Source organism: Carassius carassius, chromosome 24 (genome assembly GCF_963082965.1).
Source record: "Carassius carassius chromosome 24, fCarCar2.1, whole genome shotgun sequence".
In the NCBI taxonomy this organism is placed as follows: domain Eukaryota; kingdom Metazoa; phylum Chordata; class Actinopteri; order Cypriniformes; family Cyprinidae; genus Carassius; species Carassius carassius.
Window position 1 is genome coordinate 22,921,985 of NC_081778.1, and position 26,501 is coordinate 22,948,485.

The window sequence follows — 26,501 nt, forward strand, 5'->3', positions numbered from 1 at the left end:
TCCAGTCGATTCGTGCAATAGATTTTCTAACATAAAGTGACAGTCGACATGGTCGCGGTTTTAGTCTAGACGGGACAAGGGATGGGATGGGTTTTAATGAATTTCTTAGATGTATTATCGTGCCCGAACCCGTATGATTTTGAACTGTGACCGCGAACATTTTGTTAACTGCAGCCGCAGCCATCATTACCAAGCGCGAACCATTGACTCTGACAGTGAATGAGAGGAGATGAAGCGAACGGCAGGCCACAGTGTGACATCCGTGTAAACATAGATAACGTCACAGGTTTTTTTTTTTTTTTTTAAAGAAAGAGCGTAGCCTTCGTTTGTATGTAGGCCTAGGCAATTTATATATTCACAATACTTACTAAAATATAATTAATATTATTTTATAGTTTCTGTATTAGTTGTTTGAAGAGTAAAAGATTTGTCGGACTTAACGCAAATTTATGACCGGCAAGTCGGTCAGACTAAAAGCAAAAAAAATAAAAATTTGAGTCGGTCCTAAATTGACGGGGTCGGTCGGTTTACGGCAAACAAGATTATTTTTAAGGATGGCCTGAGTGAGTTTTGTATTCTCAAGTATGGCAAGTATTTGTTGAGTTGTAAGTCTATTGAATGAAATACTCTAATTGAATGCAACACTAGTAATTAAACTGCACTCACTTTTAACACAGAGGAGAACAGGATGTAGTCTCATTGCTGTCAAGCCGTTATAAGGATGTTTATTTTATTAACATTCGCTTGCTAATATTTTAATAATGTTAAATACACGCAGTAAAAAAAAGTAATTGTTTAAGGACACACAAAAATATGAATATAACTTCATGTTCATGCAGAAAAATTGTCCGCTTGTGGGGACTGAAGTAAAAGGAAACTGAAGACTAATTTGTATTTTTGCATTTAAAGTGAGTTCGCAAGCGATCGATGTTTGAATCAGACACATTGTCAGTGTGAAAGTCTATAAGCTGATGCAATTAACATAGTGCCATGTTTTGCATTTATCAGAAATTAATGTTGGGAACTTGCTGTATTTAGTTTTTCATCTGTTTGTGCAGTTGTTTTGTTCCTAATATTTGCTAGCTTACAACAAAATGACTGATATTCCAACTCCAATATTTACTTGACCACCCCCTTCATATTGGACTTCTATGCACCAGCACTCATCTCATTGCAAGTCAAGCTGGACCTCTCCTCACATGTCATTTAAGCCTGGTGTCATTCATTCGGTGCCAAGATTGCAGTCTTTTTTTGAAAAAAGGAAAAGCTGGCTTGGCCGAGGCTCAAGCAGAGCTACAGCTGGGATGTGTTAAATATTCGGCAGACTGCCCTCCATTTGAAATGAGTTATATATAGCACTGTTGACTTCCTTAACTAAGGCTGAGCAAGGTAACTGTCAGGTTAATAACCGTGGGAATCGGTAGCAGAGGGTTATTTGCTGTCTCTCCTTTTCCTTCTCCTTTTTCCACTATCGTTTCCCCCTCTGGCAGTTCTCTCTCTCTCTCTCTCTCTCTCTCTCTCTCTCTCTCTCTCTCTCTCTCTCTCTCTCTCTCTCTCTCTCTCTCTCTCTCTCTCTCTCTCTCTCTCTCTCTTCTCTTGTGGTTTCTTGCATTTTTATTCTGTCCTAGCTATTCTTTCATTTCCACCCTGGCTTTTTCAAATCAAATTCTCAAGTGTGGGAGTGCAGTAGTACAGAGTAATGGTTTGATTTAATGGTTTTGGAAAATGTGTCCTTGAGTTAAAAGATTTGTAGATGCCTTGTGTTAAATAGGGCTGTAGCTATCGATTTTAGTAATCTAGTATTCTACCAAAATTCCATCGATTAATCGAGTAATCGGATAAAATGTGTTTTTGCTTAATTAAAGTGCAATATTAATTATGCAAGAGAAAATAAGACTCCTATGTCTCTTAAAATGAACAACTAGGTTTCCTTTTTTAGAAAAAAAATATTTATTTTTTAAATTCATAGAATGCAATGCATACATCAAAAATAAACATTTAATTAGTACCCATTGTTTCTCTGTCTGTACTTGTACTGTGAACAATGACAATAAAGTTGACAGATGAATTAAGTGCATTTAAGTGCCATTCAGTTGGGGTTTTAACTAAAGCATTTTCTGAGATGCACATTAAACATTAAACACATAAAACATTAATTTAATTTATCTTTTAATTATTGAACATTAACTTAACTTTTTGGTAAACAAAGGGGATTGACTATTAAAAATAAAACATGGAAGAAATGTTGTGTGATTAAATTGTACCACTACTTTTTTTAGTAGTAGGCTATGTACATTCTGCTCAGTGTTGCCAATTTAGCGACTTTGTAGACCCTTTTAGCGACTTTTTTTCCAAAAAAGCGACTAGCGACAAATCTAGCGACTTTTTTTGACAGACCTTATTTAGTCTCTGAGATTAACATCTTTGAGAGCTGGTTAGGTAGTCTTAATGGACCGCGTTTCAGTCATTATAATATTAATTCCATCGTCGGACAACAGAAACATTAAAATATAAAAATAAAAAACTTTTATTGAGAATTTTGGCTGCATTAAAATGCAGTACATGAGCACAGAAAGGGCAAGATAATATGACGCACTTATGTCATGAATATGCTAATTAGCATATGACGTCATCTAGCGACATTTAGCGACTTTTCAGGCAGGGTTTAGCTACTTTCCATTGAAAGAAGTTGGCAACACTGATTCTGCTGAACAATAGTCTTTAACCGGACTTTTATTTTGACAGGTTGACGTACCTTTACAGTTCTGTGTATGTGATGTGACGCTAGTTTTACTCAAATCAAACGATAAAATGCTCATGTAGTGACTGTCAGAGCAGTTCTGGAGATGAGGTTCATGTGTTCGGGTCCTTACTTAGTGAGACAGCAGACGCTGAAATCACCGCGAGCGTCACGTGCGCTTCAGTGTGTGTGATAAAGGAAGACGTGCTTCTGCTCCATTCATTAACAGAGACACACAGAACATGCAGGATTCATATTTAAATAGACTGTTCCGGCTTAATATTTACAGATATTAGTCCATATCGTGATTTGATGTAAGTGCAATGACCTATTTTTGATTAATTCCTTTCAAAATTTCCGCGCAATTCTGTGTTAAACTGTAAATTCCGTTTTTATGACTGGATTCCGCGATTCCCTCCACGTTTTCTGCATCGCGGAAATCATAGGGCCCTAGTTGTGGTATGCCAGCTTTATCTTTTACGTTTGCCTGCGTCCTCAAATCAAAACACTGCTGACTCCTTGCAGTATGCGATTTCCTATGGCGATTTCGGACGCAGCGCTGGTCTCCTTCCGCTTTGTGGGTGACGTAAACGCGTTGTCACATTAAAAAAAAAACATTGCGAAAGTACCTGACGTGAGATTTAAAATAAATTAAAAGAGGCTTCGAGGCAGAGGAATTTGCCTCGATCATTTTTTGTACTCGAGTTACTCAAGTTACTCGAGGAATCGTTTCAGCCCTAGTGTTAAACTCAGTTTATGTTTCTCTGTCATTATTTGTGAGATACCCTTGCTGAAATCATATTGTCACACTTGCTCCACAGACTCCAGGCTCCATGGATCAAATGGGGAAAATGCGCGGCCAATCTTATGGGTCAGGTGGGCCTTACTCCCAGCAGCCCCATCAAGGGCCTCCTGCAGGGCCCCAGCAGGGGCCTACTTACCCAGGCCAGGGCTACGGGCCCCCTGGCCCTCAGAGATACCCTATGGGCATGCAAGGGCGTATGCAGTACAGCCAGCAGGTCAGTGCTCTTTCTCGATGTTATAAGGCTTCACAGTTTGATTACACTGCACTGTTGTAGTTAAATGAGTGAATATCTTGGTAATTATAAGTTGTGAAACTAATGCAGATTTTGTAACCTGTTGCAATGTGTTTTCTAATTTTATTAGAGGCGAGGTAAAAATACAGAAGAGTTTTGAGGTGTTCTTTTATCATGACTTTGGTGTGCTGGCATCAGTGTGTCTTTTTTATATATACTTTAGCAAGCTTTTTAAGATTTTAAAGTTAGTTTAGCAGCATACATACACAGACACACTGTTCTCAAGAATTGAGGGGGAAAACCTTTGTATGAAGTCAGTTTGATAATAGTGTAACGCGAAATTTCAGTTAAATGAAAAAGGAATATTAACAGTGATGCATATAGAAAACTTTGTAGTAATAATAAAGGTGTAATATGATGTTGCTAAAGTTTTTTTTTGTATTTGGTGTTTATGCGGTTTAAAGTTGAAAAAACACATTATAATCCGTATAATGTACATTTATTGTTGCTAATCTATGCCCCGCCTTTCTGAAACAATTTTTACAAAGCTCATTGGCCTGAAAAACGAGGTGTGCTCTGATTGGACAGCTATCCAGTGCATTGTGATTGGGCGAATACATGAAGCATGTGACGGAAATGTTACGCCCTTACCAATCTGTGATGCCGTGCCCCGGTGTGACGAAACAAAAACAATAAAAACCCTTTATAAACAAGGCATTTGTTGCAACCAATGGAGACATAATTTCTGATTATACTGATTGTAATTATATTATTTAATTACAACCTAAATTCAACATTGTTTTCAAATGTTTATGCACCAAATATTGCCTGGATATGTTCTGTTTAATTTCAGAATGCACCATTTTGTGGAAAAAAAGAAAGAAAGAATGAGAATTGTTACAGTAATTTGAAGTAAAAAGATTGTTGGGGGGCTTTAATTTAACGTTAAATCACATTGTATCATAGTGTTTGGTGTTACAAAGCTTGATATAAATTAGCAATATGTAGCGTTTTGTGTCCCTTGTATCATGGGATCTTTAGCCCTTCCTAGCCTTAATAAATAATTACAAATGTGATGCTGGACAAGGTCACACTTTCTGGTACAATAACTACAATTTATCCATGCCTTATACAGGGAATAGAAAGGGTAAGAAGTTGTAGGACTTTGTAGAGGTATATTGGGTACAGGTTATAGATAAAACCCAATCTTATCTTCTTTAGCAATAAACTTTCTCTCCTTGTTTTGATATTTATTCATTTGAACTCATATTAACAATATCAGTGGAATTTTAACATGATTATTTCCACAGCTTGTAAGAGCCATTGAAATTTCTGTTGATTCTGCTAATGCTGAGTGCTAAAACACTTCGTTTTGTCACATTTAAATCTCAGGCCATCTTTTCTGTCTTACTGATGACATTTTGTACATTCTTAAAAAGTAGCAATTTACAACTATAAGTTGTATCCTATCCTTTAATAAAGAACGACTGGAGAAGTAATGGATATTCAAGTCACTCAAGTTTACTTTTAGAAGGCTTAATACAACACAGATTGCTTCAAAGCAGTTTTACAACCATAAACAGGAAAAACAGTCGGTGTCACAAATTCATTTGTCAAAAGAAGTGGAAGCCTTGTCCGTAGCATGTTAATAAAAGGAAGTGTTTCTCTTTGTCTATTTACCCGCATGATATAAATCGATGTGGGGAAATGCCATGAGTTCAATGATCTTTAGTGCCATCCTACTTGTTTCCGCAGATGCCATCATATGGACAGCAGGGACCAGGCGGTTACGTGCAGCAGGGACAGCAGCCCTATTACGGCCAGCACGGTCAGGGGTCTCACTCGGGCCAGCAGCAGTCGCCATACCCCCAGCCTTCCCCTGGGCAACCAGGAGGTCAGGGACCTTATTCACAGCAACCCCATGTCCCGCAGTCCTCTGGCCCACATGGACAGGCTGGCCCTCCTTACCAACAACCCCACATGCCACAGGGGCAGATGACCGGCCCTTCGCCTGGCCCATCCCACTCCCCGTACTCACAATCCTCGGCAGCACCCCAGTCTACCCAGTCTCCCTATCCACAGCAACAGGTGCCTCAGTCCCAGCCCTCGCAGCAGGGGAGCTCCCAGGCTCCTCCTGCATCCCAACCCAGTTACCCGTCTGGCCAAGGCCCCCAACAACAACCGCAGCAGCCACCGCCAACATCACAGCAGCCACCGCAGACACCCACACCTGCTTCTCAGCCGCCTGCGGGACACGGACCGATGCCGCAGGGACAGCCTACAGCATACTCTCAAAATCCCCCACAACAACAACAACAGCAGCAGCAGCAGCAACAATCGCCATTTCAGCGTTTTCCTCCTCCTCCTCAGGTAACTTAAGCTTTCTGCTTTTGTATTAAAGTGGTGGTTCAGGGTGGATGAAAATGAGAGAATAAAAGTGAGAGACTGTCCTCCAGCAATGGTTTAAAAGGATAGGTAATGCTTTACAAAGAAATTTAGTTAACAGTTAATGCATTAAGTATCATAAATTAACAATGATCAACACTTCTACAGCATTTATTGTCTTTGGGTAATGTTAATGTTTTCATACGCTAGTGTTCAAAAGGTTTGGGGTCAGTAAGATTTTTATTTTTTTGAAAGAGGTTGATACTTCCAGTGTGTATTTATTAAATTCATAAAAAGTGAAATTAAAGACATTTATAGAGTTGGAAAACATTATTTTATTCCCAAGTAAATTCTATTCTTTTGAAGATGATTTCTCATTCCTGATTTTTTTTTTATCATACATTTTATGCAACATTGCTGTTTTTAGCATTGATCATGTTACTTGCACAAAAAAATCAGCACATTAATTAATTTTCAAGGATCATGTGACACTAAATACTTGAGTAATGGCTTTTCCATATTCGGCTTTTTCTTAACAGGAATAAATTGCATATTAAAAATAGAAAGCCATTATTGTATATTGTAAAAAGTATTTCAGTGTTACTGTTTTCAGGGGTGTGATTCTTCCGGAAAAATCCGGAAATCCGGCTTTTCCGGCCCGAAAATGATGCTCTCGTAAATCATGCAAAAAAAAAAGTGTGTGTGGGGGGGGGGGGGGGTGTAGGCGGTTGCGATGGGTCGGGTATTGGTAAACATAATGATCGCTCACCGCTGTCAACGTTTTTTGTGCCTTTGAATCATGTCGTCATGTCACTCCGCAAGTAGTCCAATAATTTGTCACGATTGAAGTTCAAAGTGTACGCGCACCGTTCTGAATGCCACACACCCAACCATCTACTCACGTGAACAGCTTCAGTTGACTGACGAAGACCGTGAACACGGGTGATTCATGTAAGCAAATCCAATATATTGTCTTTCATTTTTATATGCAGGTCTTGTCAAATTTGACCAATCAATTGATCACTTTTGTCATGATTCCATGACATTAATGTTGAACAATTCTGGGCTAACTTAGCAAAGTAACGCCATGTTGGTTATTGCTTACTTCTAGCTAGAAAGTTTAGCAGCTTCTACAAGGCTCGAAATTGCCAACATTTTTGTCGCATATGCTCCTGAAATTTAATCTGTGCGACCTAAAAATATATTTGGGAGTAACGTTATATGCGCGGAGCATATGAGCATATCTGTCCACTAATGACTCGTCCGATTTGCGAACTAATGACTCCTTTGAACCGATTCACTTTAATGAATGTTTAAATCTGTTCTGGGTCGAGTTTCCCGATAACAATGTATCTTAGCTCTGAAGAGCGCTCTCTACGTGCAAGGTTATAAACGCTCGCCGCAATTCCACGCGCTTTTCCCAAAAACTTTACTTGACATGAACGCGTTCTACGTGCTACTTAAGAGTCGCTGTCCATTCGCGAAATTCGTGCTGAAATATAACCTATGGAATCGTATTCTGAACGTTCAACCTAATAATCGTCTTCTGTTGTGAATTAGCAATCATAGAAGTCTATAATAAAGCACTGACAAAATGGCTGAACAAAAACATGAGAAAAGATACCTTTCAAAAATATAGAGGCAAATAAAGATGTTATTTTTAATAGATGTAAAGGACACCATAGAAATAAGGAAAAACAAAACATCTGGGAGGACAAGAAATGCCCAATAAATGGCTAGTTTTCGTGCACATCAGAAGCAAGTTATTGACAGATTTTTGTGCACGGTATAGTTTCCTGCTTTTTTGTCCTTTGTCGATCACACCTATGTGTTTTAAAATTTTTGATCAGATAAATGCAGTCTTGGTGAGCATAAGAGACCGCTGTGAAAAACATGAAAAACTCATATTTTCTGTGTTCTGTATTTTCTTATATTTTTATAATATATAGAACATTAGTTTACAGTGAACAATGGTACATTTTTGAATCAACAGTATTTATCTAGTTTAAGAAAATAAATAAAACAATTAGTCAAAATGAAATTAAATATTGGTTAGCTTAAACCTAAAACATTAATGATAAGAAATCTTATCCTAGTGTTACTCAAGTATCTGCTAAATAATGTGTAAATGCATAAGTTTTCTCCACTGAATGTTTTTTTTTTCATTCTTCTAACCATGTTTATTTGTGAACCTATGCAAATTTAAAGATGGGATGTTAATAGCATGTTTAATGTTCACTTTCTTTGTTTGAACTAAATTGGATGACTTCTTTTGCATTTATTTTAAATTAGGAATGCATTTCATTTCACAGTCCTACCACATTTACAGACTTGTATGGTAATAAAAGCATTATTGTAACTGGTTTATTATTAAGTACAAAAACAGAAACGTATATTACTAACAGTGAGACTGACCTAAACCTACATGTAATATCTGTCAGCTAAAACATCTGTACATGCATCCACTGCCCTAAATACCTATATAGACTGACCTGGGCTGACTTTTTCCATCCACAGGAGATTTCCCAGGAGTCATTTAGCTCCCAGTCCAGCGCTCCCCCCTCCGGTCCGCCTTTGGCATCGAAGAGCAGCACAGAGGACATACAGGGCAGACCCTCCAGTCTACCAGTGAGTCTGACACTTTCATTTCACACAAGCTGTTGACCGCGTCCAACCACATTTTAACATGCATTGTGAATTTGACAGATTCACAAATGCACAATCAAGTTGTTTGTCAAATGCTCTATTTTATGTAGACTTTTAGAGCAAAGTAATTAGCTTGGAGATGTGAGCATAATTCAGCCTCAGCTGCACCTTTATCTCAGGAGTCATTATGTAGGACCTTTGGGGTTGTTGCTAAATGAAGAACTTCATGCGGTCTGTCACGAAAATATATGCTGTCAGTTCTCTCTGTACCGTTTTTGTGTGTGTGTGTGTGTTATGACTTGTGAGACTGTGTTTGAAAAGGACACACAGAGAGACACCCAGCTGCGCTGACTCAGCACACGTGCAGTCGACTGCCGTAGCCATGGCAACCTCAGGGACGCCGTGATCTCACTTTTTTCCACCTCCTAGATAAGATAAATAAGGCCAGCACTCTGGTTGTGTGATTGTATGTGTACCGAGAGCACTTAAGTGTGTGTGTCTCAGAGAGGGGAAAAAAATAGTACCAGAGTTCATTGTTGCCGAGTGGAAGAAGCTGTCATCAGGAGATTTATTCTAAAGAAGAAACATTTTTGTGCTATAATTACATTTTGATTTTAGTTTAGTTTTTTTTGGTTTTGTTTGTTTTTTCAGTACAGAATATGTATCTTGCATTGGACTAACAATTAAGCTACAAACCTTATTCAGAGCCTGCAAGACATACTTGTGATTCTGAATCTTTTTTTTTTTCCGCAATATTCTTTAAAATCTGTGAAAGCTGAATGTTGCTGATTGGATAGGAAAATATTAGTGAGATAAGATAATGCCATGAAGAGTTCTTTGAGACAGCTGACAGCTTCATTTTTAAAGCCCTAGCAGAAATGCTGGAATACCTGATAACAGCTGAGTCTATTTTTTTATTTGTTTTCTCTATGGGAACACTGATACATTTTTCCAAGTATGTTCATATTTGCAGTGCATAAAATAGATATGACATGCATTTTCTAAATGCATGTTATTGGTCTAACAGTGACCGATTCCTTTTTCAAATGTTTTTATTGTAATTCATAATCAACATCATAACTCAGACTTTCAGTGAAACGACAGACTTTTCTCTGGTGACACATGCCAGACTCCAATCATTTAGTCTGCTTAAACCCGATGGCAAGCTAACGTTCAGATCTGCCATTCATTTAATCAACCATCATTGGATAGATCCCCGTCCTCCTGTTTTTTTTTTTTCTTCTTTACCAAAAATATGGAAGAAAAGATCTGTCACTACTTACATTGGGACTTTTAATCTTAGTTTTTTCTGACATTCCTTCTACGGTTCTCTTTGCTTAGGACCTATCCGGTTCTATTGATGACTTACCTACTGGTACGGAGGGTGCTCTGAGCCCTGGAGTCAGCACATCTGGAGTATCCAGCAGTCAAGGAGAACAGAGCAATCCAGCACAGTCACCCTTCTCCCCCCACACTTCTCCCCCGGTGGGCTCACCTGCCAGTGCCTCGGCATCTCGTTCTGGCCCACTGTCCCCTGCCACGATGCCAGGTATGGCTATACCTTAAACTATGTTGAAACAATCAAATGTGTTATTGGCACTTTATGGGGCAGTCATCATGAAAATGGTTTGGAATAGTTATAAAGATTAAATATATATATAATATTTTGTGGGTCTAATTGCAATCTGCTTTTTTGAGAACAAGTTGTGGTTCAACTACCAGTTCTAATTGAAGATGGTGAAGTGCTTAAAACATAAAAAAAAAAAAAAATTTTGTTCTCCAAGTTAAAGAATGTCGTTCTTCATTTTAGTTTTTACTGTTGTTTTTTTTAACCACTATATTTGAATTTCTCATTTGTAGGGAACCAGATGCCTCCTCGTCCTTCAAGTGGACAGTCTGATGGGATGATGCACCCTTCAATGAATCAACCTGGCATGGGCCAAGAGAGAGGTAACTCAGTCTGTATGAGTTCTACTTTAAAAAGACAGGACTTGTTTTACATCTTGATGCTTTTTTTTTTCATTTATTGTCTCAACAAATTAATCTTGTTGTCTGCACAGGATATATGCAGAGAAATCCTCCAATGGCACCCTATGGGTCTCCACAGTCTGGCTCTGCGCTGTCTCCTCGTCAGTCGTCTGGAGGCCAGGTGCATGCAGGAATGGTCCCTTTTCAGCAGAACAACTCCATGGCAAACTATGGGCCACAAGGGGCTCAATATGGCCCACAGGGTAAGTGGCTCAGTGATATAAGTTGACTATAAGTTAAGGCAAAACATATCTTTTATTTTGGAAAAATTAAGAAAAATATACATTTTAAAAATGGGTCCCATGTTGAGAGAAGTGACTGTAGTGGAGGTGCAGATATTGGACTTCTGTCTCTCTTCTCGCTGTCCCTCCAAATCCTTTTTTCTCTCCCTTTTTTTCTCTCTGTGCGACCAGTGGATCACAGTGTGGTTATTTTTAGCGTCAGTAAAAAAAAAGTAGTTGACGTAGCATGGCTCACGTCAGTTGAACAGCTACAGTGACTGTGGGTTACAGCGCTACATGCTGCTAAAAGACTCAAGAACCTGGGAAGTCTCTTAACAAGCCCACCAATGAGGCATCCATACACCACCACATTTTGCCAATGCTATCTGTTAACTGACCAAACTGACCTTGGGTTTCATTCCCAACATGTAGTCCTGGATAAGGCTGCTTATTAAATCTATCCATACTATCCTCATCATTCAATCCAGATTTGTGTCCACTTTCAGTTTTTCTTTCCTTTTTTTGGGATTTTCTGATGACAAGACGGAGCAGAACACGCTGCTAGCCATTGTTTACTAGCGGTGCAACGGATTACAGAACTCACGGTTCAGATCATATTGTGGATTTTGATTCATTTTTCTGATCGAATCATTTTTGGATCAGCAGAAAAAAATAAATAATTAGTAAAAGCTTACTGTTAAGTACTTCTGTTCCACAGCAAAACTACTATCTTAACTAATAAAGCAAGTAATAAAACAAGTACAATTTAAAAAAATACAATCATAGTGGAATAAAACAAAACACTGTTACAAATAAAGTCAGTAACAGTTAGGGCTGTCACTTTTGAGAAAAATCTAATTCGAACGGATATCGAATATCATGCAAATGTATTCGAATATCTATGTGCCCGCAACACCCCCCCCCCCCCCCCCCCGCGCATAAAAAAAAAAAACACCGTGGCCTAATGGAGTGTCATAAACAGGACTATCTGGATTAATATTATTTTTACTTAATGTTTGAAACAACAGGTTATCAACTTAGAATATCAACTTATATGAAGTGCCATTATGCATATCCCACAACATTAGGCTAAATGAAAAAAGAAAAAGAAAAAAGATTCAGAACAGGCACAAACAATAACGTGACAACTTACATAGCAGCGGGAGTAAGGTATATAGCCTAGCCTAATTAATTTCTTAATATTGTTTGCAAGAAACACCAGTCTATCAACTTGATCTGGATTAAGTCCAGCTCTCTTTTTATTTACAATGTTCCCCGCGGTGGAGAACACACGTTCGGAGCGCACAGACGTGGCTGGCTAATAGCTATTATTCGCTTGATTTGGTCATGGGCCTACGCTACAATACGTCTAGAGTGCCCTCTACTGGATAAGATGGCAAAGAATAAAATAAAAAACAAACGGTGTAATCATAGACTGTAAAAAATGCGCTACACATGGCATTTTAAAAACCGAATATTTTATTTATAGTTCGATTATGGATATTTCACGTCATGTTCGAATGCATATTCGAATATCAAATAAAAAGTGACAGCCCTAGTTACAGTAGCATTCAGGTGCAGAAATGTAATAAGTGTAAAATAACACAATGGTGCTCATTGCACTAGTTAAATACAGATTAATCTTTGTTAGAGCTGTGGTGTTACTTTATTAGCAGACAGAAACAGGTATTTATTGGCTGCTGTCACTTTAAGACCAAATGCACAGACTTAATAAATACTGACACACATCTGTTTTTTTTCTCAGCTGTTTGTTCATTTAAGACATAACCAACTGTGATACTAGAATACTTTCCAAAACGGGTATTTTAACACAACTTTGTGTGAAATAGAGATCGACTGATATGGGTTTTTCTATAGCCGATGCCGATGTTTAGAGGTCAGGGTCAGCCGATGGCCGATATGTGCTGCCGATTTTTAGGGCCGATATCTTGAAGTTTTCCCCTTCATTTGCATGCAAAAATGTCATACTAATAATAAGTGGATGCACATTTCTAAACTTATCATCATTTATTGAGCACTGACTTGAACCATCTCTCGAATCTTAATTTTGTGCACTGCACGGTATTAAAATAAAAAATGTATCCAAAGTTAACCAAACAAAATCAATAAACTGACCAAGTATTAAATATATAAAACGTAATATATATATATATATATATATATATATATACATATATATACATATATACATATATATATGTATATATGTATATATATGTATATATATGTATATGTATATATATGTATATATGTATATATATAAATAAAAGTCAATCATTTACATAAAAGTTTTAGAGCATTTATCAAGTAGAATTTTCAAGTTTGTTGGAACATAAATGTAAACTTAAATATACATTTAAATAAATACAATTTTAAAAATAAAAATATAAAAAATAAATAACAGTAGTGCTGCAAACACACTAGCAACCAGCAAGATTTGTATTTGGTATAAATGAAACACAACATCTAAAGTGCATTCTAATTTCAAACTTACATCACAGTCTGTTCATTATTAAAATAAAGAACACTCAACCAAACATATAAAAGGTTACACTGGTCAGTTTAAATAGACTGTATACCGGTCCACTCTGCTGTTATGCCAAGGAGGTTTTTGCTCATGTGTAGAGGATGATCTTTATCGTCTAGTTTACATTAAATAAATAAAAAATATTATAGTTTAACATTCAGATACATTGCGAATATGGAAACATGTGGATATGTGCAGAACGAGACGTGAGCAATAACCTCCAAATACATCTAGCCAAACCCGCACTCGTTCGTCCTCGTATGGATCGGATAATTTTTCGGATCAGCAAAAAAAAAGTAAAAAGGCCAAGACAAATAAACATACGTTTTGTCTTTTTTTATTAACATTAAATTATTAAATTAAAATATATGAAATCAACTTAAAGTGCACATAATATCTTCTTTTTAACATAATAGCCCGACTTCTCATCTTGCAGTGTGCTGTGATGAAGTGAGCAGTTATCGTCACAGAGCTCTCCGTCCCCCTGGACATCCACCCTTCTGTCGTGAGCGCAACAGAGGATGCTCGGGATAGTTCATCCACAACTGTTTTCTTCTCCTGTTCATAAAGATCTGGCACAATATTTTCACTCCAACCTCTTTCCTCATCATTATATCTGACAGGGAATTCAAAATGAACCGGCCGTTCAAGCTCCTCCGTTCCTCCGTTCGCCATGACCACTGAGTGTGGACTGAACATGTGAAACTTTTTTTTTTTCATAAATCAATCCGCGGGTCACGTGTGTGACGAACCGAAGATATTGATCCGAACGGATCACGGATCAATAATGATCCGTTGCACGACTACTATAGTGTGTCATTTGAAAACATTGCAGATGCGTTTTAAAATACAACAACAAGCACCACGAAACCATTTAAAGAGGCGCATTCAGCGGTCTCCTTGACGGGAAACAGTCAACAAAGTAAAATGATCTCCAACGTATGGCGTGCTCTCTTCATTTTATCAAATGATCATAATCACATCTATTCATTTTACAGTCCTGCTACTAGCATTTTATTCAGACTAAAACCCCTTTAATTCGGGTGAGAAAGCTTTTTTTCCAAGTGGCTTTTGCACATAATAATAATACCGCTGCAGACGCATTTTGCAGCATTAAAGTAATTAATTGATCATTAATTTAAACGACGATCGATAATGGAAATGATCGAATATTGACATCCCTAAATACAAATGAGTTGGATGGAAAACTGGTTATTGTCTGCATCAAACCATGCTTCCGAACAAATGTCATTCACTGTTCTGGGCAGCTCCAGGACAGCTGTCTCTCCGAGCACGCTGCTGTCTGTGAGCGGGGCGGAGTAACGTCAGAGACAGTTTACTTTGGTAACGTCACGCTGCAGTGTTTGTTAGAGCTGCCAACTTCAGTGGCAGCAGCAGCACTTTCCACCGCACCAATAACACGGGGCTGCCCGCCGACGTGCCTGACTTTAAATCGGCGCTACTAAACACGGATATCGCTCGATGCCGATATATTAAAAAATGACAAATATCGGCCCGATATATCGGTCGACCTCTAATGTGAAACCGGAATCAATTCGATGTTCACACGGTGTCTCTCTCTCTCTATCTCTCTCTCTCTCTCTCTCTCTATCTCTCTCTCTCTCTCTCTGCATGTGCATTTTGGGTGTGGCAGCGGCTAAATGCACAGAAAACAGAGTGCAAGATAAAAATTGCTTGAATGTGAAAACTGGCAAGACAAAACATGTGCAAATGATAACCTTTAAGTCTATGTTGATTAAAATTAACAGTTAATCCGTGAATCACATGCCTGCCGAACCGCGCAGCCTGGTCCATACAAATCATCTACGATCCGTTGCACCCCTATTGTTTACGCTCATGACACCTTCTGTCTAGTCCCGTCCTATTGATGACCGCATGCACATTGGCAAGCGATGAATGGTTTGGTAGCAACGTATGGTCTGTCATGTTTCTTATTGATGACACAACAAGATTTTAGGAGTCAAAATCACATAATCTGACACAGTGACTGTTGTAACCAACAAAGAAATTGTGTATTCTGAAGCACCGATAACTTGACTGCCTTAAATGTCCTTGTATAATTGTAATTATTAGAGCCTTATATAGGTTTGTTTTACATTTCTTTGCATGCATATATTTTAAAACAGAATAAGTACTGTTTTGGTAGCCTTGACTCTGTTCATACACTATCCAGGGAACTTTGTATCAAAGAACAACTTCTGTCTTCCTCTTCAGGTTACCCCAGGCAGCCTGGTTACAGTGGCATGCCTAATGCCAGTTACTCAGGCCCTGGAATGGGTGGGTCTATGAACCCTATGTCTGGACAAGGAGGAGGGCCAATGTTTGCTGGAATGCCTTCTGCAAGGATGCCCCATGGACAGATGGGTGCACGTCCCTTTGGCCCCAACATGGGCCCCAACATGAGTCAGAGTATGGGTCCTAATATGGCCAATATGCCCCCTCAAGTGGGAACTGGGATGTGCCCGCCTCCAGGACTCAACAGAAAGCCGCAGGATGTTGCATCAATGCAGCACGGTCCCACCAACTCGATACACAACAGGTATATTGTGTGAATACAAGAACTGAAATAGAACTAAAGTTGTGCATTATCAATGTTCCGTAACAAGTACACATTTAAAATGTCTGATTTTGTTAGCCTTTTCTCCATTTTTGAGTACAAACTGGATCCAGTCAGGTAATTAGAAGTTAATTGTTTTTTGCCTCACAGGCTACCAGGTTACCCCAACATGTCTCCTGGTCCCGGTATGATGGGCTCAGGACCTCCGTATGGCCCCTCCATGAACAACATGCCTGGGATGATGAATACCCAGGGTTCTCCCTACCCTATGGGTGGTAACATTGCTAACAACACTAGTGGTAAGATTGTCTCTTCCGATACATAACATAGCTGAATTACTTTTTACTTGCTTGGTCAAAATCACGGATTATGTACCTTTTTTCTCTCTCTCTCTCTCTCTCTCTCTCTCTCTCTCTCTCTCTCTCTCTCTCTCTCTCTCTCTCTCAGGCATGTCCCCAGGTCCAGACTTTGGTATGGATGGGAAACTTAACCAAGCCCAGAAAATGAATAACAAAGTTGAGGGGACACCCAAGACAGAATCAAAATCCAAGGTTTGCTTAACATTAAGATAGAAGTGTATTGTCTTTACAGCAGAAATCAGTCATCCTTTGTTGCACTTCCTGTTTAATACCTTCCTTCCATATAAACTGCTTCTGCCTAGAAGTCAAGTTCCTCCACAACAACCAATGAGAAGATCACTCGGTTGTATGAGCTAGGCCCAGAGCCAGAAAGAAAGATGTGGGTAGACCGTTACTTGGCTTTCATAGAAGAAAAAGCCATGGGTATGAGTAACCTACCAGCTGTGGGACGCAAACCCCTTGATCTTTTCCGCCTCTATGTGTCTGTAAAGGAGATTGGGGGTCTGACACAGGTATATTCAAGCTGTTCATACACATTATGATAATGTTGAAGGTCTCACCTTATTTTCTTTCAAGAGAGTTTGCTTATATCCTTTGGCATCCTTGTAATTGCAGGTTAATAAGAACAAAAAATGGAGGGAGTTGTCCACAAATCTAAATGTGGGCACCTCCAGCAGTGCTGCCAGCTCTCTGAAAAAGCAGTACATTCAGTGTCTGTATGCTTTTGAATGTAAGATTGAGCGTGGAGAAGACCCACCACCTGACATTATGTGTGGAGATAGCAAAAAGAACCAGGCCAAGATTCAGCCTCCCTCCCCAGGTGAGTTTTGGCATTTTGGATTTCTATTATACCATGCACGGAAGCTTGTTCAGCTATATCTTAATTTAACCAGTGCAACAAAACCCCTATACCAAAATTAAGGAATGTACTGTAATTGGCTTATATTTTTTAAGTTTAAAAACAAGTTACTGAAGCGTCACCATCATAGGTTCATGAATTAATACTGCATGTGCAATTTAAACTCTTTATTTAGAACCACATAGGAAATATAGGATAAGGATAGATTATAACATTACACATGAAGCATTGCCTATATCTAATGAACGGTTGCAAAGTATACCTTTAAACAGGCCATGAAACCCTTAAACACATTTTGCAGATGCTAACAGATCTGTACAGAGTGGAGAATGTGTGCGTTATGTCATTAGATTCTGAGCATTTCTCTGCATTATTCATGAAAAAACTCGTTCATGAAACCTGTGTTTTATAACACTTTAACTGCCAAAGAATTTGGCTTGTAGTACAACTGATTGTTGTAGCACTTGCATGTAAATATAATGAACATAGATGAATAATGTTCCCCATCTTGTGTGTGTGTGTGTGTGTGTGTGTGTGTGTTGTTTTTTTACACACATTGCACAGCTGGATCTGGCTCTCTCCAGGGGCCCCAAACACCACAGTCCACCAGCAGCTCCATGGCGGAAAGCGGAGACTTAAAGCCCCCTACTCCTGCCTCCACCCCACACAGTCAGATGCCCCCAATGCCAAGTGGCAGGTGAGTTTTGCTGACTTGTCTTGTGGTACTGCTTGCGTTATTTGGCTGTGAACCACTTCTTACCTGCCCTGTTTCTTAGGAGCAGTGTAAACCTGCAAGATCCATTTGCTGATAGCGACTTCTCTCGGAGAAACACTTTGACACCCAACTCTGGCTACCAGTCAGGCATGAGCACCCCAGAGATGCCTGGTCGCATGGGTCCCTATGAACCCAATAAAGACCACTTTGGTGGTATGCGTAAAGGTTTGTATTGTACTCATGTAATCATGAGCCTTTATAGTTCATAAGCTACCTGGTGTAATGAGCTGTGTGCTTGTGATCATAGTTGGAGAACAGTTCATGCCTGGTGGGCAGGGTCCCAACAACAGTCTTGGTGATCAGTACAACAGGGGACCACCAGGCCCTATAGGAAACATGCCCATGGGCCAGCGGCACCAGTATCCATATGGTCCCAGCTATGACAGGAGGTGCACTCAATCTTTTCTTTACTTTGGAAAGAAACTAATTCTTTTGCTTTCATTGGTGTTATTTAAATGCTACAATGAAATCTAACCTCTATTGTGTTGTGTAGACCAGAGTCAGGGATAGGCCCAGATGGCAGCATTGGGCCTGGAGTGCCACAGCCAAATATGATGACTTCCAATGCTGAATCTGGGATGTATTCACCAAATCGTTACCCTTCTCAGCAACAGCGGTCAGTCAACTAATTGGTTTATTTTTATGTAGATTGTATATGTATATCTGCTATATCTAGTTCTCATTTCTCTTGCATATGGTGCTCTGTGCAGGCATGATTCCTATAGTAATCAGTATCCTGGTCAGGGTGTGCCTCCTGGTGGCTCCTATCCGAATCAGCAGCCTGGAATGTACCCACAACAACAATCGGTAGGAAAGCAGTTAATAAAACGTTTTGGTATTTAATTTTAATGACATTTTTATAATGAATAAATGTTACTGAAAGCCTTATCACATATTTAAAATGTAATTTGTTGCCTTTAGAACTACAAAAGACCAGCTGATGGTGGTTACCCACCAGCTAAAAGGCATCATGATGGTGAGATGTTCAGTGGGCCATACAATGCTCAGCAGCCGCAGCAACCGGTGCAGGCTCCCCCTAGTGGTCCCTCAAGTGGTCAGGAAATATACAACCAGTATAACAGTTCCTACCCTGGCTCGGACCGTCGTCCACCTGGCCCTCAGAATCAGTTCCCTTTCCCCTTTGGAAGAGACAGGATGCAAGCAGCCCCAGTCCCAAACTCCCAGGGTTCCATTCCACCTCAAATGATGGGCAGTCCAATGCAGTCTGGTCCTGACGGTCCACAAGGTGGCATGTGGCAGGGCCGAGGTGATATGAGCTATTCCAGTTACCCCAACCGCCAGGGACCTCCTACAGGTCCCGGTCAGGGCCCTGGCTACCATGCAATGAATCGATCTGAAGACATGATGACATCTGAACCACGCATGAATCATGAGGGCCAGTGGCCTGGGCCACGACAACCCCCATATGGCCCTAGTGGCACAGGTCCACCAATGAGCAGACCCTTGCCGTCAAATTACCAGTCTCCCCAAACCATGCAAAACCACATTCCACAGGTGTCAAGCCCCACGCCCATGCCTCGTCCTATGGAAAGCAGGACTTCCCCCAGCAAATCAACCTACATATCCAGCAATATCAAAATGCAGAAGGCGGGACCTCCAGTTCCTGCATCTCACATTGTACCTTCTTCAGTACAGCCTCCAATGATGAGAAGAGACCTGTCCTTTCCTCCAGGTTCCATAGAGGCAACGTCACCAGTTCTCAAATCACGTAGGCGTCTTACCATGAAAGAAATTGGTAAGAAATAATTGTTTATGTAGTGAATTTACATTTTGGGTTATTTATCAGGTTCAAACCTGTGAGATATGGAAAGATAACTGTATACTACTTTTGTAGGCACTCCAGAAGCATGGAGAGTCATGATGTCCCTTAAATCAGGACTGTTGGCGGAGAGTACATGGGCTTTAGACACCATCAACATTTTGTTATATGATGACAACAGTATTTCAAATTTCAACCTTGTACAGGTGAGTCATTTTAGGGAAATTACAAAAATGTTTATTGACATTACTAAAGTTTCATCTTGGATAACATACTAATGTTCTCTTTTGAAGCTCCCTGGTTTCCTGGAACTAATCGTTGAGTATTTCCGCCGTTGCCTCATTGAGATCTTTGGGATTCTGAGGGAATATGAAGTTGGTGATCCAGGACAAAGAGCTTTGTTAGATCCCAGCATGCTCAAAAATGAAGAAAACGCTGTGGATGATGAGGCATTAGTTGAGGGCATGGAGGAAGATGGAGAAACAGAGGAGGAAGATGAAGGAGAGGAAATGCACAGGTCAAAGCATCAGGAACACATAGCACAAGGACCTCTCCAGATAAAACAGGAAGAAAAGCCAAGGACACTTGAAGACTCTGTGAAGAAAGAAGATTGCCAAGCGACTGAAGGAGAGTCATTTGCAGAACCCAAAACTTCAGAGCCACCATGTCTCGAGTTAGCTGTTACTCAAGAAAAGCCTAAACAGGCTAGCAAGTTTGATAAGCTTCCCGTGAAGATTGTGCGAAAAAAGGATCCATTTGTGGTGGACTGCTCAAATAAGCTTGGTCGTGTGCAGGAATTTGACAGCGGCCTCCTGCATTGGAGTATTGGTGGAGGTGATACAACAGAACACATTCAGACCCACTTTGAAAGCAAAATGGATCTGTTGCACCAACGGAAGCGTCTTTCTGCACCGATTCCTGACAGGAAGAGAGGAGCTCAGAAGGACAGCCAGGCACACTCACTACCCTCATCCAGTGAAGAGCATGGGAAAGAAGTGGAGCTGCAGCCCTCTCCAGAGTCATCCACTGAGAATGTGACCAATGGAATTTCAGATTTGAGGGACGACAGACCTGCTGACTGCTTAGAAACTGTGTCTGAGGGGACTTCACACTTCGAGAAAGATCAAGAGAACCAAGTAACGGAGACAACAACTTCAGAAGACTTCAGGCCAACAGCTCCAAGTCCATCATTACAGGGTCAGCGCTCCATTGCCATTTTAGAAGATGAGCCACACAGCAAGGATGAAGCTCCTCTCATCACACTCTCTGACTGGCAAGATTCCCTTGCACGGCGCTGCATCTGTGTCTCCAACATTGTCCGCAGCCTCTCGTTCATCCCGGGCAATGACTCGGAGATGTCAAAGCATCCAGGGCTGTTGCTATTGCTGGGCCGCCTGTTGCTTCTCCACCATCAGCATCCAGAGCGCAAGCAGGCACCATTAACCTACGAGAAAGAAGAGGAGGTGGATGAGAGTCTTGGTAGCAAGAAAGACGAGTGGTGGTGGGACTGTTTGGAGGTACTGCGGGAAAATTGCTTGGTCACTCTTGCCAACATCTCAGGCCAGCTTGACTTCTCGGTGTACACTGAGAGCATCTGCCTGCCTCTGCTGGATGGCTTGCTCCATTGGGCCGTTTGTCCTTCAGCAGAAGCCCATGACCCTTTCCCTAGTCTCGGGCTTAATGGCGCCTTGTCCCCCCAGAAACTAGTCCTGGAGACCCTCTGTAAGCTCAGCATTCAGGACAACAATGTGGACCTCATTCTGGCAACGCCACCTTTTAGTAGATTAGAGAAGCTGTTTGGTAACCTTGTGCGTCTAGTTGGAGAGCGAAAGGTGCCTGTTTGTCGGGAGATGGCGGTCGTGCTTCTGGCCAATCTTGCACAGGGTGACAGCCTGGTGGCCCGTGCCATTGCGGTACAGAAGGCCAGTGTAGGGAATCTATTGGGCTTCTTGGAGGACAGCTTAGCGGCTACACAGTTCCAGCAGAGCCAAGGTTCCCTACTGCACATGCAGGGGTCACACTTTGAGCCGACAAGTGTGGACATGATGCGGCGGGCTGCTCGGGCTCTGCTCGCTCTTGCTAAGGTGGAGGAGAACCACTCTGAGTTTACCCTCTATGAATCGCGGCTACTGGACCTTTCTGTGTCTCCGCTCATGAACTCACTGGTGTCCCATGTCATCTGTGATGTACTCTTTTTAATAGGCCAGTCATGACAGCTGTGCGGAGCTATGGCTCCACCTTCTCTGGTTTTCGTTCTTCCCCCTTGCCTGTCCTCCCCATTGGCGAGTGGGAATTGAAAGCAGAGAAAACTGACTGTTTCATGTTTCTTGTTCCGTTTTGTTTAGTTTTTTTATTTATGCAAGCCCTTTCATATTACAACAACTGGTCGCCCTTTTCTCTGCGTCTCACTTTGGGAAGGTTGTCACGATTTTGTTGTGGATCATGAACCAGAGCTTCAACACACTGACACAAACTGTAACACTGATGCCAATTAGATGACATGGACAGGGACCCCAACTTTTGGGTCCTTGTCTGAGGGGAAATTACTTTTTATAATAAAATAAATAAATGAATAAAATAAATAGCTTGAAAAAACAAACTATTTACCAAAGTTGCTGTCTTGTTTACAGTGAGTTTTAGGGTTAATTGTTCCTTTGTCCTCCCCAAGAGGGTGCAAATAATACACAGCTCTTGTTCACATTGAAAGGTGGACTCTTCATTGTTTGGTGGTTGTATTTTGATGCTACACGGTCAATCTTTCTGGATGCGTGTACAGCAGAAATGAGTTATCATTTTCTGTACAGTACTCCACAACTGTAAACATACTGCAAACGTACTGCACTGTTCCACATGGGGAAAATGTTGGCTCAGTTGGCTTCGTTTTTAAACCGTTTTTAAACCATTAGTTTGCTGGTGAGGAGAATACCCCCAAAGTATCAAGGACGTACAACACCCTGACCTCTTCTCTTTAACCCTTGATTGTATGAATTGACCCCCTATAAAGAAATCACCTCCTAGGACTGGTTTTCGACTTAAGATGCAGCCGAGACTGTACTGTATATAAGATGTTGTACATTTTCACCTCCTTTTCTCTCTCCTTCTCTCCCTCTTTCACACTCTATTGCTTCTTATCCCTTTTTATCTATCAAGAATGAGAGCGGACACTCAAGTTGGGTTAATTGCATCAAAATACCTAGGTATATAAACTGAACCATCTTTTGGCCTTCACGGTTCCTCCATAGTGCATCAAACAACTGAAATATTAAAATTACATCTCCTGGTACAACAAAATAACTCTAGAAGAAGAAACACAGCTGAGATATTTTTTTCTCCAGTGATATGAATTCTGCATATTTGTATTTCAGACTATGTAGCTTAATGTAAATTCCTTGTTTTTTCCCTTTTTGGCTCAATGAATATCATTTATTCGCTATGAAATCTTTATACTATATGTTCCACGTGGTAAAAATAAATGTACATTAAATCTTGGTAAGATGTTTGTGATTATTTTCATTTAGATTATATAATAAAGAAAGAAAATGAATAACAGGCCTCTTCCTAGAATTCTGTAATTATGAGTGGAAGGTGAAATCAGAATGCATGTAACAAATTAACTAAATTTGTAAGATTTAATATTACTCTTATACTAGTGCTCAAAGATAATTGTCCGCTAAAAAGCTCTCCATAAGTATATAATTTGCTTTGATTAATTATTCGCATTTGGACGCGGGTTTTTGCAGTTGTTATAAATTCCAAAAAAAGCATATTGCCCTTTGGCTTATTGTTTTAATGATGACTCACCGTGTCTTAACTGATACTTTACTGGGATTAATATGATTACTTTTTTCTTCAATGGACATTTTCTACTGTTAGTTTTTGTCAAATATGTCGTCTTTAAACAGTTGTTTAAATGAAGACGCGTGGACAGTTGTACGGTTTGCGACGTTCATGCGGCTGCTTTCCTTTTTTCTACAGGTAAGCAATTGACATACACAAATGGCTAAAATAGCCTAAAATTATGTGTTTGTATTTTGATGCCTACTTAAAATACTATAGAAATAAAGAACTCCATAAAATCAATACCTGGCCGCCGTATATGTGAAATTGATATTAGTGTGACACCCACCGCACAACTTGAAAACAAGGCATATTACAAATGACTGTATCTTGTGCTCTCTTGAAGGCTGTGCTCAATGCTGTGATTCCAGACCAATTGGCAGATGCCTTCAGCCCTCCACGATCAGAGACTCCTCTCCTGCTCGACCCTGTCATCGAAGCATTTTTTGGTGGACTTAGTCACTGGGATGCAGAACATTTCCTCTTTATTGCAGAGCGTGGTTACTTGTATGAACACAACTTTGCATTTTTTCCTTTGTTTCCTCTCATCCTGCGATTCCTGGCAGCCACTGTCCTTTGGCTTTTGTGTGGATTTCTCACATTGCATGGCCGTTCAATTTTAGCTGTGGTTATAGGGAATAGCGTTCTCTTTATCTTAAGTGCCTTGGCACTATACAGACTGAGTCGTTTGGTGCTGCAAGATGGTAAACTTGCCCATGTTGCGGCCTTAATGTACTGTCTGACACCAGCTAATGTTTTTATGGTAGCAGGCTACTCAGAGACTCTCTTTGCAGTGCTAACCTTTTCAGGCCTCTGGCTACTAGAGACAAGATTCACAATTGGAGCTTGTTTTCTGCTTGGGTTTGCTACTGGTGCTCGTGCCAATGGACTCATGAATGCTGGGTTTTTGCTGTATCTCACTTTGCAATGGAGTCTTGTCCATGCAAGGGCTCTTCACAAAGGAGCAGGGGGCTTTCAGTATCATCACTATGCCTGGGAACTTATTCGTTTTGCTCACACAGGAGCATTTTATGCAGCATCAGTGGCACTGCCTTTTTGTTTGTTTCAGTTCTATGGCCACCAAACATTTTGTCATCCGACTGCAACTCAAATTCCTCCTGTGCTGCTTAATGTGGCCCGGGACAAAGGATACCGTGTGGCTGATGCAGCATCTCCAACACCAAATTGGTGCCAGTAGTGGATTCCAGTTTTGTACTCATACATACAAGATGTTTATTGGGATGTGGGCTTCCTGCGATACTTTCAGTGGAAGCAGATTACCAACTTTATCTTGGCAATGCCTGTTGCAATTCTTGGATTCATAGCTTCATATATGTACATAATGGCTAACCCAGTGTTTTGTTTGTATTTGGGTTTGGGGGATAGTGGAAAAGACAGAAAAATGCATGGTTTCTGTAACCCAAGAGTCTTTGTTTACATCGTGCACAGTTCCGTCCTGCTTCTAATTGGAATATTCTGCATGCATGTGCAGGTAAGACTCTTAAAATGGATCATTATCATATATTATATGTAGTATGCTTGCCTAACGTCTTTTTTTTATATATCATGTCCTTTCAGGTGTTGAAACGCTTTCTTGCTTCATCCTCACCTGTTCTCTACTGAATCAGTGCCCATCTGCTTTTTCAGTATGAACCTCTGCTGCAAGATGAAAAGCTATTCAGACCAGACCAAATAAAACTGCAAAGGGATAACAAACCCGGCTTAAATTTAGCCGGGATGTGGGGAAATAATCAAGTTGTTTACCTCTTGATGCACTGGCAGACTTGCTCCATTTATACACGATGCATCCTGGGCAATTTCATATCATATTGGTTTTTAGGTCTGGCTCTGCATTGTAACTTCCTTTCATGGACTTGATAACTCTGAAGAGCTTGTTTCAGTCTTCATGACATTCCGTGCCATAATTATTACGCTTGTTTGACATTGTTATAATTAATGTATTTTATTGTAATAAGATGGTTTCTAGTATTCCTTAAAAGGCATATATATTTTTGTATTGAATTAGCATTTAATGAATATCCTTACTGGAACATTGAAAATTATTCTTGAATTTTTCTCTTTTGAAACTTGCTAAAAAGTGGAGTTATATATTAGCATCCAAAGGTTCGGGGTCAGTACTTTTTTTTTTTTTTTTTCAATTTAAGAAAAAAAAATATTCAGCAAGGACATTTTATATTGACCAAAAGCAGCACAACTGTTTTTAATGTTGATAAATGTTTCATAAACACCATCAGTGTTTTAGAATTATTTTTGAAGGATCATGTGACTGAAGACTGGAGATGGTATGACCTGTAAAAACATGAGACATTCAGAATTTTGTCTGCAGTAAGGCCACTGCAGTTTGTCAAATAAAAGGGGTTTCTAGGCACGGATTGCACATGGTCTTGTCGCAAGACCCCTGTGATTTTATGTCACCATCTAGTCGGTCCAAAGTGTCATAAGTGGTCTGTGTTCGTTCCAGTGTTATTTTAGTATTATTTATGTATTATAGTATCAATTGAGTAAGCTTTTATTATTTTAAGTTATGGTAATTGTGTGCTTTGGCTATTTTTTTTTTTAAGAAATGTCTATATATATGTCTATATCTTTATTTGTATTTAAGTATTTTTTTTTTAGTACTTCAACTCACACTTATTCCAATAATTTGTCAACTTAACATTTCTAATATATGAAGTTTAAGTTTTTCT

General features: G+C 40.0%; 2 protein-coding genes across 3 annotated transcripts in view; both read left to right on the top strand.

Annotated features, from left to right (window-relative positions):
* Positions 1-23,444, top strand: part of LOC132103213 (AT-rich interactive domain-containing protein 1A-like) — a 31,049-nt gene extending 7,605 nt beyond the window's left edge. Inside the window, exons 2-20 of one of the 2 annotated variants that reach the window (XM_059508121.1) lie at positions 3,562-3,759; positions 5,533-6,147; positions 8,680-8,790; positions 10,150-10,357; positions 10,669-10,758; positions 10,869-11,039; positions 15,841-16,165; positions 16,334-16,482; positions 16,631-16,734; positions 16,845-17,054; positions 17,158-17,362; positions 17,966-18,098; positions 18,178-18,341; positions 18,424-18,565; positions 18,670-18,792; positions 18,887-18,983; positions 19,098-19,932; positions 20,032-20,162; positions 20,250-23,444. In XM_059508121.1, the coding sequence (XP_059364104.1) occupies positions 3,562-3,759; positions 5,533-6,147; positions 8,680-8,790; positions 10,150-10,357; positions 10,669-10,758; positions 10,869-11,039; positions 15,841-16,165; positions 16,334-16,482; positions 16,631-16,734; positions 16,845-17,054; positions 17,158-17,362; positions 17,966-18,098; positions 18,178-18,341; positions 18,424-18,565; positions 18,670-18,792; positions 18,887-18,983; positions 19,098-19,932; positions 20,032-20,162; positions 20,250-22,169 (5,931 nt within the window). In that variant the 3' untranslated portion in view covers positions 22,170-23,444. The remainder of the gene's footprint in view (positions 1-3,561; positions 3,760-5,532; positions 6,148-8,679; positions 8,791-10,149; positions 10,358-10,668; positions 10,759-10,868; positions 11,040-15,840; positions 16,166-16,333; positions 16,483-16,630; positions 16,735-16,844; positions 17,055-17,157; positions 17,363-17,965; positions 18,099-18,177; positions 18,342-18,423; positions 18,566-18,669; positions 18,793-18,886; positions 18,984-19,097; positions 19,933-20,031; positions 20,163-20,249) is intronic. The other variant, XM_059508122.1, reaches the window with a different exon arrangement.
* A 205-nt stretch (positions 23,445-23,649) lies between these two features.
* Positions 23,650-25,847, top strand: LOC132103214 (GPI mannosyltransferase 2-like). The gene is made up of 3 exons (XM_059508123.1): positions 23,650-23,931; positions 24,140-25,285; positions 25,372-25,847. Exons 1-2 carry the CDS (start codon positions 23,842-23,844, stop codon positions 24,989-24,991), a joined length of 942 nt encoding a protein of 313 aa, XP_059364106.1. The 5' UTR covers positions 23,650-23,841; the 3' UTR covers positions 24,992-25,285; positions 25,372-25,847.
* The last annotated feature ends 654 nt before the right edge of the window (positions 25,848-26,501 follow it).

Coding starts and splice junctions, on each gene's coding strand:
- LOC132103214 (XM_059508123.1), top strand. CDS start 23,842: ATGTCGTCTTTAAACAGTTGTTTAAATGAAGACGCGTGGACAGTTGTA. Junction 23,932..24,139: donor TGCTTTCCTTTTTTCTACAG/GTAAGCAATTGA, acceptor GCTCTCTTGAAG/GCTGTGCTCAATGCTGTGAT.